The sequence below is a fragment of the Saccostrea echinata genome, unplaced genomic scaffold, assembly GCF_033153115.1.
Source record: "Saccostrea echinata isolate AGI-Se365-2 ecotype Australia unplaced genomic scaffold, CSIRO_AGI_Sech_v1 ptg000022l, whole genome shotgun sequence".
NCBI lineage: Eukaryota > Metazoa > Mollusca > Bivalvia > Ostreida > Ostreidae > Saccostrea > Saccostrea echinata.
The window spans coordinates 9,213,707-9,229,798 of record NW_026889771.1 but is presented as its reverse complement, the minus strand read 5'-3'; the positions used below and the strand labels follow the sequence as shown (position 1 = coordinate 9,229,798).

The 16,092-nt window shown below is 32.3% G+C and overlaps 2 protein-coding genes across 7 annotated transcripts in view; one reads left to right on the top strand and one right to left on the bottom strand.

Moving 5' to 3' along the window:
• The window catches only part of LOC133190361 (uncharacterized), a 231,401-nt gene that overhangs the window by 14,495 nt on the left and 200,814 nt on the right, over positions 1-16,092 (bottom strand). For all 6 annotated transcript variants that reach the window (XM_061325940.1, XM_061325942.1, XM_061325941.1 and 3 more), the window contains 10 exons: positions 15,282-15,329; positions 14,021-14,083; positions 13,414-13,464; positions 12,442-12,603; positions 11,980-12,079; positions 10,793-10,840; positions 9,666-9,780; positions 8,365-8,451; positions 6,817-6,866; positions 594-739 (listed from right to left, as the gene is read on the bottom strand). In XM_061325940.1, the coding sequence (XP_061181924.1) occupies positions 594-739; positions 6,817-6,866; positions 8,365-8,451; positions 9,666-9,780; positions 10,793-10,840; positions 11,980-12,079; positions 12,442-12,603; positions 13,414-13,464; positions 14,021-14,083; positions 15,282-15,329 (870 nt within the window). The remainder of the gene's footprint in view (positions 1-593; positions 740-6,816; positions 6,867-8,364; positions 8,452-9,665; positions 9,781-10,792; positions 10,841-11,979; positions 12,080-12,441; positions 12,604-13,413; positions 13,465-14,020; positions 14,084-15,281; positions 15,330-16,092) is intronic.
• The window catches only part of LOC133190369 (RNA binding protein fox-1 homolog 2-like), a 443,535-nt gene that overhangs the window by 311,430 nt on the left and 116,013 nt on the right, over positions 1-16,092 (top strand). The window lies entirely within an intron of this gene.

Here is a 16,092-nt window from a genome sequence, read left to right as displayed (position 1 = left end):
ATCTTGGAAATGATGTATGTTCATACTAAAAAATTAGTTGCCGTGGATTATGTAATAATGCGAATTAGTTTTTTTCCCCTGCAATACAATGTTAATTCAATATAATGAAGTGCTTTGAGATTGCTTATGCTTATGAAGTATGTAGCATGCATGCATTTTATCAATATCATTTATTTCTATATGACTTAATTGAAATCATGCTAAAAGTATCATGAAAATTTCATCCTACTCGTATTCTAAAAATGTACTTATATTGAATTAAAAAAAAAATCCCTGTTTAATTAATTAGCTTTGTCTGAACAGCAGAGATACCAATTCCCCAGTTTCACTTGTTTTCCATGAGATTTTGTTTCCGAGATTACCCTATTGATCTAGAATGTGCATAAACAAGAACTTTTATACAGCTTCATCAGCTCTGGCAAAACAAGGCTGTGATCAAGGGAAAAAATACATAGGTTTCAAGGTGAAAAATATAACCATGTGGACAGGAACAGCAAAAACATTTTAAAAGTTTCAGAGGTGAGGTGAAATAAGGAAAGAAAACCAGTCAAACAGTAAGCCGTAAGATTAGCTACAGAGGGGAGATAACTCACTTGATGGTTTCTCTGGGGCAGGCATGTGCAGACCCTTGATGGGAATATCTCCTCCTTTCTGGACACGCTTGTAGGCAGCATCTTTGTCTTCCTCCCCCTCATCCTTGAGATTGAGAGGGGTGGATCCTTGTTTCTTTCCCTCTGTGCTGTAACAGAAATAGGATAATGTTGATTTTATAATTCTACAATGAAAGTACTTTTCAAAGTGATCAGATACAGTAATTTTATTTCTATAATCTCATTAACCTGCAAACTAAGTCTGGTCTTTACAATTAATTACTTTATTCATCTTCATAGAATACCCATTTCAAAGGCTATGGTAAAATATCTTCTAACCACAAAACAATCTATGCAGCAGTTATTGCAAAACATACCAGTAAGCATTCGTACATATAGATATACATGTGCATAACATTGAATTGTCAAGGGCATAAATGTGCTTAATTCATTAATTGTTTCTTACCAGCTTACAATAAATCATTCTCCTTGAACTATGAATGATATGCCAAGTACAAAAAATTTTTGACCAGAAAAAAAAAACAGTTACCATAAAACATAAGATGAAGCCATGTTAAACACTGTTAAATGATCTACTGTATTCCTTCTCCAACACACCCTGCTCATTTAACAACAAAATGTAGTCTTAGTTGACTGACAAAATCAAAATCTGGTATTCCCAATCAGGCTTATCTTTACTTATCGGGTATTACCATAATTCTTTTCATCACCTTAGATTAATATTCATGAAGATCAGTCTTTGTAGAAAAATCACTAATCTGACCTCATCATACCATTCAACAAACTCTCACCAATGTTCTCTGTTTATACAGTGGCGCCTCGTTTATCCGGACGCCTCTGTCCCCAACGAAATCGTCCGGATAAATGAATCGTCCGGATAATTGAATCACATATCAAAAAGCACTCTCTATATAAGCATGTATATATGCACATTCTTGTTTCAAATGTGACAGCAAAGAAAGACAACTTTTAAATTATATTTTGCTTAATTGTTTTAAAAGCAGTAATTGATTAATGAAAAAATATATTAAAATGTAATTTACACAATAAAAAAAGTGGATGGCCAATTTTATGCCGAGACCTCCTTTTTTAATTCACCTTCTCTTTGACATGTGACTTCATGGGTTGAGCAAATTTTGATCTACTGTTGTTTTTTTTGGTCATATATTATAATTATTGAAGCTTATATGATATGACAGAACTGTTCAGCATCATCATTGAAAATGTTCAAATATAAACTAACCCTGTATATTCCCCGTATATTCATTACACATGGTTACTATAAAATTAAACACTGCAAACTAATCAAACAAAGTAATAACATTCGTAAACACGAGCCGTCTTCATGATTATCAATATTATTTTTTTCTACAGACGCTAAGTTTGAATTTCGATCATTAAAAAATACCTTGAAAAACGTAATCAACTTCTGTACGTAACGCCAGTTTGATATGTAATGGACGTTTGTAAACGGTAGTACATTAGATAGAGATATTTCTTCTATTATGTACCTTTCTATACTGTCTTTTGGGAAAAAAAACGTTTCAAATCCATTTACGTTTTTTAGAAATGGAACATCGTATTTTAAACTAACGCAATCACATGATAAAGAGCATTACAAAATCGCTCGTTATTTATTGTTCATTTTATTTACAACTCTCCAAAATTCTTCTTAATTTAGCGATGTATATACGGTTAGCAATATGATTTTGAACGGATTATTATTTAATTAATGCACAGTGTCAGTTAAATTCTTTGAGCTTCATAATAAAGATAAACGTGTGATTGAATTGGGGTAAACACACGCTAATTATAGACGCTATTGTTTGTAGGTCACAGGTAACCGCCTTCAAACTGACTGCATGGCCAATGTTTTTACAACAATTAACACGAATGCAAGATAAGTGTGAAAATGTCGTTTCTTGAAAAATTACCGTCCGGATAAACGAGTCATTTTTCAATGAACTATTATGTTTTGTAGTAGAAATTGACCGTCCGGATACGGAACGCGAATTCCCGGATTAATGAGACAAAATAACATGGAAAAAATCGGTTCCCAAAAAATATCGTCCGGATGGTGAAGCGTCCGGATAAATGGCGTCCGGATAAACGCGGCGCCACTGTAATATTGTCAACTTTATCATTGAAACATTTGCAAAAATCTGTACTTGTTTACAGCAATTATGCATACATATTTTTACAACAATGTACTCTGCTCAAATTCCTGTTCATGAAACAAAATATGTAGGTAAATTTGAATCATATTTCCTTGTTCTGTTGGCAACCAACAATCAACTCTGCTCCCAGGATATCAATTTGTAAGGTTATTACAATCTCGCAATATGAAATATTCAGTTTTCATCAATATGATACTGAAAGTGTATTGCCAATCTCCTGCTTCTATCCATGTCTAATAACTTCTCTGTATTGCAGATAACATGAAACTGTGCAGCTGGTTAACCAAACCAACATCCCCTATCTGACAATTACATGGAACAAAGCACAGCAACATACCTGTCCCTATCTTATCTCCATATAGCACCAGAATCATAGAAAATTAGTGTTGGTCAATGAATATTTCACAAGTTTATGTAGTCAAACCTTGTTATCTCAAACTCGTTGGGACCAAGATCAAACATCAAGATATCTGAGGATTTGAGATAATGAGAGTAAAAAACATAAATAAAAAGTAGTTGGGACTGCCACTTCGACAATATCTGGTATTCAAGGTATCAGTGTTTAAGATAATGAAGTTCAACTGTATGCACCTTAGAAGGGAACCTTACTTCAAACTAAACACCCAAAGGAGCTATAGTTTCACCCTATAGGAACAAATCAACAATACATTAGTGTATGAAAAGTACATCAACATTGGTTAACTTAGATATTAGCTTGTTGAGACAACAGTTATGTTAAGGTCAGACGATACGTTTCTCAAATATCTGTTTTGTATACCTTCAAATTATGTGGAAAATATTCAAAATTTTAATAACCACCTGATTTCTAAACTGATTTTTAATTGTTTTTAAAAAAATGAAGCACCAAAAAAATGTGTTATTGGCTAATTAAGTTTTTTCCAAAAGGATTTTATAGGAAAAACATCCTCTGGTATCTTGCACAAATGCCTGGTAAGGTACCTTAATTTTTTGCGAGTAAACATGTTAAAGTAGCAATACCTCAATGACAAAATCTTAGAAAAAATTATATATTATTGAGAAACGTATCGTCTGTCCTTAAGGTCAGTCTAACAAGGTGTCTGGTTGTCTTTATGTAGGAAATGAGTGGGAGGAAACATTTACACACAGGGTACTCTTGGAATCCTATCACTCCAATACAACCCCTCTAACTGGGTGAGATGTCTGGACAACCTGTGGGTTGCTAGTCATAAGTGACCTACATCAATCTAAAGCTTTACAACAGGTGGATAATAAGTTCTGGTAAAGGTAGCTTTGAATTTGATTGTTTTTAAATTACATATACTGTTTCTGCCCACTCAGGACACACCCACATATTCTTCTTTCATGCTGTGTCAATTACACTGCAGAAATAAGTTTAACAATGCCATATTTTTGAGAGATCATTTATTTTGGTATTTATAAGTGAAACAAGTTAAATCTAACGAATTCTGGTTATCGTTTATTTTAATTTTTGAAAATAGAATTATACAGGAGAATGAAAATTTCAAAAAACAGAAGGTCTAGCATAATTATGCGAAAATGTTCTCACAAATAAAAAGTGATTTACAGTTTTGATAAACATGGTGCAGAGGATGCACATAAAAGAGATCTTCAAAGTAAGAACACTGTGTATCAGGGGAAGCAGACGACAATGTCAACACCTAGCAATGATGAATGAATCTGTCATCTTGACTGCAGTTGTCACACCTGGACATAAAAGTCACACTTAGCATACTTTAAAATGTCCAACACATATTAGTATCTGCATCATTCATCAATTATAAAGATGTGGAAACACACGGCAGGGTGCATTTCATTAAACACTTTGTGTTGGTACCTCCTAAAAAAAGCAAAATTCTGAAGACACAGTGTTTATCAAAGTGCGAGTACTAGCAAGGAAAACTGAATGTAAGCACTTTATTATGGAGAACTGTCCCATTGTTACATTTTAAAGGTCACATCTTGATTAATTGAGAAGAGACCTCTGGAGAAATCATTAGAGATTCCTAATTTTCACTGCCTATACGCCTCACCCATATTCCATCTAACCTCACTAATTGATTTACCAATAATCATTAACACATCACAAATAAATATATTAGGGCACCAAGCATTCTCCACTTAGAACTATAGTGGCCTATCTAGTAATTACGATTCCCAGTGGTGCACCCAGCCATGTGGCTATGTTTACTCCAAAACAATCAAATTTTCTTGGCACAGCCCTGCTATTATTGACTCTGTCCAGCTACTCACATAAAAAGTTTTTGTGTGAATATTTGCCCTGTGTATTACATGTGACAGAATAAACACTAGTATCTTGAGGTTTGTTCGGTTTTGTGATAGACACCCATAAAACAACCAAATCTGGTACAATGGTACAGCGTGTAGTAAAACCCAGAGCTTAGCACTGCCCCAAACAAAAGAAAATGGAATCAAAGTCAAATATCTTGGCTGATAATACCTGTTTTAGCACTGATATTTCTGTCGACCTAATCTTTAAATGTTTAGAGCTATCCTATCTTTATATGAAGGCTTTTTGTAAAGGCTTTGACACTTACAATAGTATAAACAACTGATTCTAAAGAAGTGTATCTCATTTTAAATTGATGCACCTGGGTGACATAAATAACAGCACCCCCTATAGTGTTGAAAGCTGCATATCTTATAGAATTATTATTGATAGATCAACACACTCTAAAAAATCAATATATATGACATTTTAGTAAAAATTAAAGCTCGTCTTGGAGCCATCTTTCTTATCTGTTAATGGGACCCCCTTCAGGTAAAATACACCTTGTGTCTACTCAGGAAGAATATTAATACCTTTGACAGGAAATTATGCTAAAAACTAACAATGTTTTCTTTAATATCTAGAAACATAAACATTGTTCATTCAATAACTGGCACTCAAAGAAGTAATAAAATTTTCACAGAGAAGATAGACATTGATTGTCAATAATAACACCTACCCATACAGCTGTTCGATTAATTTCATCATATTGATGCAGGTGTATGACACATATGTAATTTCTACTCTTGAATCAAAAGTCCATCAAAATGCCTTTGTAAACAAAATACACACTAAGCCTTTTCTTCCCAGCTTACATGTGCACACTTTCACAATTTTTCAAAAAAACACAACTGTCCATAAAGATGCCCCTTTGGCTGAATCATCATTGAACATTTCTATAGGAAGATTATGTCCTTCATTTTCAGTTTCATTCATCCTAATAAAGTTGTTATCCAAGTATTGTACCTGGCCTGCTTAGAAGCACCCATGTGTAACTCATTCAAACCACTGACTGCCCTGAACAGCACAGCATTATCTACCTAAGGGCAGACAACTCCAACTAAGAAACATCTTTTGTGTAAGGAGGTATAACAGTTATCTATGTCAGGTGTCAAAAGACCCTTTAAATTGTCTAATTAGCCTATAAAAATCACAATTTACTAGACCTTTTTAAACTTTTGCCACCCCCTGTGTTTATTTTCCTTGAATAGTTTTGTTTACAAACTTAGCAGGGATATACATAACTTTGATAACATCATTTTGTCAATCTTCTCAATGAACTCTTCCTCAGGTAAGGACTCTTAGTACGTTAATTGTAACACCCATGGATCATAAACATACCAACTATTATCTCCGTCATTCAATAAGATTGTAAAAACACAGTTTAGTCCCGCAACTATATTTCACCTTCTTTGAAATACAAGATCTAGATGAAGTTTACCCAGAAATTCTTGTCATTAATCTTGTCATTTGCACTTTAATTTTTGCCTACGAGCTTCAGAGAACCTTCAAATTCTTCCAGTAAATCAAATTTAACTTTCTACAGACTTTTTAATGTACACAGCTCCTTTTGGCTTCTGGAATTTCTAATGAAACCAGAGGCCAGTTCAACAGTGCTCGAGAGCATTTCTGTTGGAGGAATAAGGAATTTTGGCGAGCACTCACGAACGTTCGCTCTGTTGAACAGGCCTCAAATCTATGTCTATATATACTATAGTATGTCTATATATATACTTACTATCTACTGAATTGTCCTGGTTTCTCTATGGGTGGGTTGTGGACAATACCCTACAAAATACATACAATTTATTGCAATACTGTTATATCTTCTTAATTAAGAATACATTGTAAAAAGCTGTAATAAATCCGAGCCATCCCAAGAATACATATTTCACATAATACTCTCACCTTTTAGTAAATTAAGATATATGAATGTATTGATAGACACATGCACAATTCCAATTCTATTTCTATTATGATCTTGGGACATCTAGCTCTTTTGAATTTAGAATTGTACTACTATAAAGCAAAACATATCATAAAATACAAAGTTAGCTAGTCTTTCTAAAATTTCAATAGAAAATAATTATCTACTTGAATGAGAGCAAGAGAAGTTTTTAATTAGATTTTTTTCTTCTAATCACTGACAAATAACTGATTTTAATCAAGTCCATGCAGTGCAGATTTTGAAAATACCATTTTTCTTATTTTGAATAAAAATAGAGTGACTACCATAGACATTACATTTATTCATATCCCGAGTTAATTCTTCCAGTTTACCTTTTGAATGTATAAATATAGGATAATGGGCTACTTGATTATTCTAGGCCTCTAGTAAGTTGCATTAACATTCACATACAGTTGAACTTCGGTATCTCGAACACCAATATCTCAAATACATGTACCATGGATATGTCGAAGTGATTTGGAAGTCCCAATCATATTTTCTTTATGTATTTTAACTTCGATATCTCAAATCCTTAGATATCCCGAAGTTTTTCCTCAGTCCCATCGAGTTCGAGATATCAAGGTTTTGACTGTGCATAGATATGCATTAAAATTTGTAGAATAACCTGTGTATAATAGACTTAGGTATGAAGTATAGTAGACTTTATGTAATACAAAATGTAAATGAAGATTAAAGAGATTTCTCCTTTTGCCGATTACCAATATAAGATGAAAAACCAACTACATAAGACTGGCTACAGATTGTGCCTACAAAGCTGATACAAGCCATCTTTGTGCTGCAATATCGTAAAGATTTTAATGAGGAGCCAGATTAATATTATATTATATATGGATACATCAATATCATGCACCAGTGGGGGTGAGAAAAGATCCATTTAAAAAAAATCTTATTATCTTATCCTGTTGATTCTCATATTAAACAAACAAGTCAATTTCCATTATATAGCTGATAACGTCAACAAAAACGTGATTAGACAAAAATGCAGGTTATTAATAGTTTGTCTGGGTTAGAGATTCCAGTTAACCATTATGAAACAAAGTCAATATGGTAGGACAAAAAAAAACATCACCTCCTTACCCAATCTATAAAAAATTAAAATGTGAAAATGGGAGAACAAATATTAAAGGGTCAGTGTGCAATTAACAACATTGATTAATGGTTCTACCACAGGATTTCACAACAGTAACAGTATGTGAGTGTGTGAAAAAAATGCATAAAAAAAGAAAAGCAGAAAAAAATGAAAGCTTTCCTGCACACCTAAAGGCTTTGGTCACATGACACACCTGGCCGATTTTTGGGTACATTTGTTTTTTTTACCTTTTCTTCTCGTTCCTGTCGACACTTATGCTCAAAGGTAGCGAAGGGGCTACTAGTAGATTTTGATCTTATCCTCCCTGTGGTACTCTATAGGACAATAACAAAGACACACATTTCACTCTATGTTTTTTTTTCACACAGTGTGTTCACACTGCCTTGTTCACAACCTCAGTGACAGGAGTGAACACCAGTGTTAACATCACCTCTAACAAGCATTAGATATTCCCAATTAGTAAGCATCACCTGTCTCTCTCTCCATCCCCCAATTAACACACTTTGATCAGACTGCAAATATCTACCTGAATACAAACAGCCACACATGCAAATATTGATTACTATATTAATTTTGTCAACTTTTGAATCAATGGGATAACTGATTTGGCACCCACAATAAGACTTACCTAGGCAACAAGAACAGTTTTAATGGACTAATTAATCCTAAGCTAACACTAGGGAAATCCTAACAGCTGTATCTTCCTAGTTTTACTATCACAGAGTTATCTTCCCTTACTTCAGAGGTTTGCAAAGGTCACTAGATAACAAATCAAAAGTCAACGATTGTTGACTCCCGCAATGTAAACCTGTAGTATCTATAATTCAGGGATTTCCCACACCAATGATCCTTCTAGAAATCTAAAACCATCCTGGAGGGGTCACATATCAAATTAAATGTTACCTCTTCTCCCTTGGGAGGCCTCTGTTTTTTCCACCTGTGTTATGCAGCATCTCAGAATCAATATCTAGCCAGGTAAAAGATCAATAACAATCAAAAAGGAATGGAGGATGCACAGCAAAACCCTGAAGCTTCTCCAACACAATCAAAATCAGCTGACTGATTGTAAACTTCTTCATTTTTTATGACAATAGAACATGATTTATTTCCTTTTTGATGTCATTTTTACCTACTTTTTTTCTTAATCATGCATACACTTGACTTGTTTATCCCAAAGGAAACAAAGGATCAAAGTACCCATTAATGAAAGAGTATGAGAGCTAAGGTCGACTTTTAAAAGCTATCAATGTAAACAAACCAACATGCACCAAAATGCAATGATGATTTTACATGCTGCTTATCAAACAAGAGAGCATTCACCATTGTCATTATTCAATAAGGAAGAAATTCAAGAAAATTTCACACAGTACAATCCTATAAAAATTATCCATGCCAAAACAAACTGACTCAATACACAGAATAGCACTATTTTCATCAATATTTGCATTCTCCAATTTCATAACGAAAGAAAAATTATATGCATTACAAAACTGATTTTTGCCTTGTGATAAAATCAAAGCCTACTTACCACTTTGCTCTCTTGGAAAGCAATGGAGGAGAATCCTGGTTCGTAGTCTACAATACTGCGTGGTTGGTTCCTATAGACCTCGATCTTAGAACGAACATGTGGTGGTGACCACTCACTATAGAGGAGAAAAAAAATAGAAATCAATTCGTAACTCACTTCTGCAAACAGTTACCTGTACTAAAATAAAAATCTTATTTTTTCCTTCCATACATCAAAGTCTCAAAAAACTGAAGCATCTGTTACCACAGACTGTTCTTTTAGGTCTGTATTAAACACAAAGGTGTATATGATCAATCAAGAAATGCACAGTCACAAAATAGAAAGTCAACAAATGTCTCGCCCACTTCCGATTACAGTGCAGCTTATGGACAAATTTGTAAATCTCTTGAGATTAGTGGTATAAAAAAAAAAATTGTCAAACAAACAAAATGGAAAACAACAAAGAAAGCTGGGTGTGTGTGGGTTAGTGAAATATAGGTTACAAAATGAAGTGATCAATGTGAAACTCAAACGATAGCCAAGGTACGCATTAAGTGACCGGTGCAACTTATTCTTCCCACGTCTTGATGGATAATCTTGGGTGTCGCCTTAATTTTTGGAGTTAATAATATGGGTGGAGCGTCCAGAGTCATGATTTGAACAGATTCAGGAATATAATGAGTGCAGTCTACCCTCTCAACCTTATCTATCAAGATTCAGGTTCAGTTTTATCCCTTTGGACTATAATCAAGCAAATCCAGCATGTGACTAGTCATTAAAAATAATGAGGCATTGAAAATTTCTGAATATAGAATTCTAATGATCAACATTAATGATAATATATGTATCTTTTCTAAATGTAATGTAAGAAATCACATGTTTTTAAGAAATGATGATGGAAACAGGTACACAGGTATACTGTATATATACACAAAACTCCAAATAAAAAAAAATTAATTTGGACAAACAAAAAATGGATTTATGATAAATAAGAAATAATCAGTAAATAATACATAACATATAACTTATAACAATTTTAATGAAATAAAATCTAAATGAATAACTTGGGTTTGGGGGTAAAATAAAATGGGATAATTTTGTTTAAACTGTAACAATACAACTGAGGTTAGAAACATGTAGAAACATACTCCAAATATTTGATGAAATCTTGCAAGTCTTTAGGCATTTCATAGTCTCTGAAAAGTGGAATGAAAATAAGCACACATATACATATGTATGGCTGATCAGTGAAACGGCAATTTAATAAATTTTAGTTTGAAATTAAAACATTTTACAAAATTGAATATATGTCCTTTTTTTATAATATATCTTTTAAATTCTTTATATTATACTTTTTAATTGAATGTTCATAAAATAAAGTGAAATGCAAGTATACAGAATAATTTTTTGATATTTCTTTTAAAAGTCATGCCAGTATAAGATATACATAGGATGTAAAGTATGGTATATTTTTTTTCTAGCTTATTTGGTCTCCATGCTTTTGAGTTAATTCCCTTTGAATACAAGACATTTTTTTGGTTTTATGTGCTTTGTGATATATGAATTTGATGACATACAGTTAGATGCATGTTAAGCCACAAGACAAGATCACACTATTTAAATCTCCTTCACTACAATCAAATTAATAATCACACTCGTTTTAAAAACGACACTACCTATGGAAATCATGCTTTCGCTTCCAACTTTGCCTATAGGAACTGCAAACAATTTCAAATTCTTCATGCCACAAAATCTAATTTTAGACACATTTCAAAACACTTCATACATTTGGGTTGTCATATGACATTTATGCTATATTTAACTGTTAACATAATGCACATACATAAATACATCTTTTAATACATCATGCTGTATACGTGAACTGATGCATAGAAATATTATTATTATTTATTTTTAAAGATTTTTTTTTGACTGGGATGTAAACACTAGCATTACATTATACTTTTAAATAGACACTAAAAGGATGAAAAGAATGGTCAATAGAAAGTGTTACATGTATAAGTAACCAATAAATTGGCCACTAGAAACTACACATATATACAGGGGAGGGATGGCATTGAATGGGGGGAGCCACTACTTACGGCAGGCTAAAATAACGGAAGCATCCAGCAAATGAAACCAAAATTATGTGCCATAAAGAAATTAAACAAAGCAAACAATTCAGGAAATTGCACAATTTTAATCATCAAACCACATCAGGACTCTCAAAAAAAATTAACTATTATAAACTATTATATTTTTTTGGCAACTTACACTATTCAAAACAATACTCACAGAATGCACTCAATATACAAAGGGAGATAAATCAACTTACATTGATCGAGGTTCTCTACTCTTGACATCAGACAAACTCTTTGTTCTTTGTTTTAATCTGTGGCTGAGTTCAGGTTCAGATCTGTATCCAGCATCTATGTCTAAAAGTTTAACAAAATGTTCAAAATGAATTCACATAGAGTACATGTATTCAGACATAATTCATAAAGAGTAACATGTATATATTCAGAAAAATTTGGGGGAGCAAACAAAGAATGAATGTATTACTAGGGCTCTACTGTAAATAACTGCAAAAAATATATCAGATATTGTAGAAAATGCAAGTTTTATAAACAAAAACAAAACAAAACCAAAAAACAAAACAAAACAAAACAAAACTAAAAAAAAAACTTCAGTAAATAAAAATAAAACAGACTCTCCAGAATATTTTTTTTCCAAACATATGATATATCATTATTGAGAATGTGACTAGCTAGGGAGCAGTTAATACTGTAATATTCACCATGTTTAGGTTTCCCAGAAAATGTGTCCCTCTTTTGCTCAAATGATTTCTTGGCTTCAGCTACAGATGGAGACTTTGCTGGTGGTGTTGATGACTTTGGTAAGGTGGCAGAGCTTGTGAATTTGGATGGGAGTTCATAACTTGGGCGGTAAGGATTCTCTTCTTTAATAAAGGAATAAAAACATTACTCATGATTACACACATCTTAAATTTTTCCTTTTCTGTGTACAGAAATCTAAAAATCGCCATTATATAAAATTGGAAAACTAAAATTATTGAGAATTTGCACTCACTGATAAGTATTTTAATTTCCGTGTCATTTAATGTTAAGATTAATGGATACAAGAAATTATTTTATACAGCATAACCACAAAACCCTATTAGCATAATGTACAAATGAGAACAGCTAGACATTAACGCTATGCAGTACATGATCATTTAAAATGTGCATTTGTGTTTTCCATTACTTTAGGATGAAATAAGAGTGCATTCTTGTCTATTTGAATGGTAAAGTGGAGTCCATATGACTCTGAAAACACCTGGCTTTATAGTCACTAAAATTACTGTATGCTGAAAATGTTGAATACCAAGATATTTTTTTACCTTGCATGCTTTAAAAAAAGTATACCCCATATTAAAACTGGTTCAAAGCTATGTTGCTACTTAAATGAGGTGCATATTAGTGCGAGGAAGTGAGTCTAGTTTTAAAGTGACTCACAAAATGTAAGCAAACCAAAAAAAAAAAAAAAGAAGGTGAATTTAAATTATCAAGAAGGCAATATCTAACTGGAAAAAGATTATATATGGAAATAAATTTCCCTAAGACCTATGTGTATGAAAATTACCTACTTACCATGTATCTATAAATGTCTTCATGTATGATGTATGTCTAGATTAGTTTGTTGACTTTACTTTCTTAAAATGTTAGTATTCTGTCAATATACATGAATTACATCATGCATTATAACTTACTAGTAATTGTTTCCTCTTTTACAACAAGTTTAGGACTAGTGGGTTCTGGATCTAAAATAATTTGTAGGTAAATGGTATCATGCAACAATAATGAAACATGACAAGCATGGGGCATAAAACAAAGACTGAAAACAAGTGAATTAAAAAATACAGGCAAGGGGGGAACTCAAACAAAAGGAAGACACCTCAATCTCTTATGAAATATAATGATGATCAAGAACTCTCAGTTTAAATCATGCTGATGTTCCTCATATGAATTCATCAAATATTTGAAATTCTTTGTCTCTTTTCCTTCATTGTTTACAATGATTTGTAATGATCTTCCATTTAGAGTAGTTTTGTATAGAATGATTCAATCTAATAAAAAGTCAATATTCAAACACTCTAGTTGCTTGTTAGAAACAGTATGATTGATAATGCAATAAAAGTTCATTGTTTTTTGCAAACACAAAACCCAATCCATTTAAAGGTCATTAGCATTAACAAAATACTTGTACAAGGCAACATTAAACTCTGATATGTATACAATGTACTACAGGTATCGGTATATTGGGATGTCTAGCATCACACGGGTAAACTAGATATTCCAGGTAGCAAGTTCATTTACCTTTTGGCTTTGGCGTTTCCTTTTCCACTGGAAACTTGTAGGTTGGTGTATAGGTGTTTGAATCTTGAAAAAGAAAAAAATACAGCTTTTAATATTCATTAAATTAATGTAATGATTTTACTACATTGCTTCAGCAACAAAATTGCATATAAGATGTTTTTTTCTCTCAAGATCATTTTAATATTCTACTACAGGCATTCGAATAAGAAAACTGAAAAATTAACAAATAAATACATCATAAAACTAAAAATTCTCACCAGATCCAAAAATATTTTTGACTTCAGAAAGCATGGGAGGAAAATAAAAATCAAATTGAAATGCTCACATTGTTAAAATGACACTGACAGGGTTCAAAGTCAGACATGTCATGCAAATTGTGTAAAATGACATTTAAACAGATGCTGTTAGGACAAAAAAGTTCCATCAATTCATTAGACATGCAGTGATTCAAAACTATTACATAATGCACTTACACAAACAGACAGTCAATTTACTAAGTATTGGAGTTAGAAAGAAAAAAAAATGCAGGGTTTTTTTTCCAAACAGAAATATTTAAAGCATGGCAATACAGCAACCTAAAAATTGTCTAATATTCTGAAAATGCAAAAGCTGAGAAAGTTCTCTTAAATTTACTGAGATAAAAGGTATGTCAATATAAAAAGGGAATGACCCACATTTTTACATATTTAGAATGTGATTAAGGCATGTTAAAGACATTTAAAACATGGATTACAATATTGTCATTAATCCTATTTCGAGTAAAAAGTGTCCTATTCAAAGGTCTTTGTACACACTGTAAACTCTTATCAATGGTAAGTAGGTGTAATGCCATCAGATTTTAAAGAGGCCAAGTGAAAGATAAAAAGCTTTTTATAAAACACTTCAGAGCTAATAGTTAAGATTATATACCCTTAGGTTCCAAATCTGCAATGTGTGTATCTATTCAATTAATGTAGGCAAAATTTTACTGGGGAAAAAAATCCTTACTTTCTTGTGAAATAAGTAACAACTCAATTCCAAATTAACTTGAATCAGTATTAATTAACAAGATGAACATGCTAGTTTTGTTTCACCTTCAACATGCCATTACTAAAATAATTGCAAGAGAAAGCTTGATTGATATAGCTTTTGTGAATGGCTTAAGGTAATTTCATTTCCATCAGCCCAAATGAAAAATTTGGTAAACAAATGTCAAAAATGTTCTTTCTGGGATGCAGGAACTGTGCAAGGAAAAAAAAAAGAAATTCAATTTCATATCAACCTTCATCTTGAAAAAGACAATCCAATAGTCTAGCAAACTCTTCAAGATCTGAAAGAAACATGTCAACTAAATGTTCACCACTCTTAAAAATAAATGAACCCCATTCTATTCCTACTTATAAGCCAGTTATTAATATCTAAAATCTCTAAAATAGGTCACTATACCTTCAATTGTGCTATTTGTCATATCCTAAGTTTCCAAAACTAAATCTAATTAGTTTTAAAGAAGGATGAAACTTCTACAACCTTGTATCCAATTATAAAAGAAACAGAAAGAAATTATGGGTACTGTGTTAACAAGTTTGTTCACTATAACACTTTAAATGATCGCCCAATGAATGAATAGTCCCTTATTTGTTTGACTACTTCTACTAAATATGGCTTTATTTTTATCTCCCTTCTTCTTAAAAAGCCTTTTCTTCCACCCTTCTAAATCTAAAGCACTGTCTTCAATAAAAACAAAAAAGCTCTTGTTTGCAGCTTCTTTCAACAAACTCAACCAAAAAAAAAAAAGTTGTGTGATTACATACAACAAATTTATAACAGTAAAAGTTCTAGCTACCATGATTTACTACAAAGACGTTTTCTGTTATATAAATATGATACTGATTTTTTTTTTATATGAAATACGCTACCAGATCTAGTACTAGATACTTTGATCCAGCTTGTGTCCACATGGTCTGAAATATCATAAATGAAGGTGTATGTTACATGTACTGTTAAATTCTTGATTCTCTAAAATTTATTACAAGAATGTTGGCCTACTACACAAGAATACCACCTATCAATAAATTCCAACATACATATCAAAA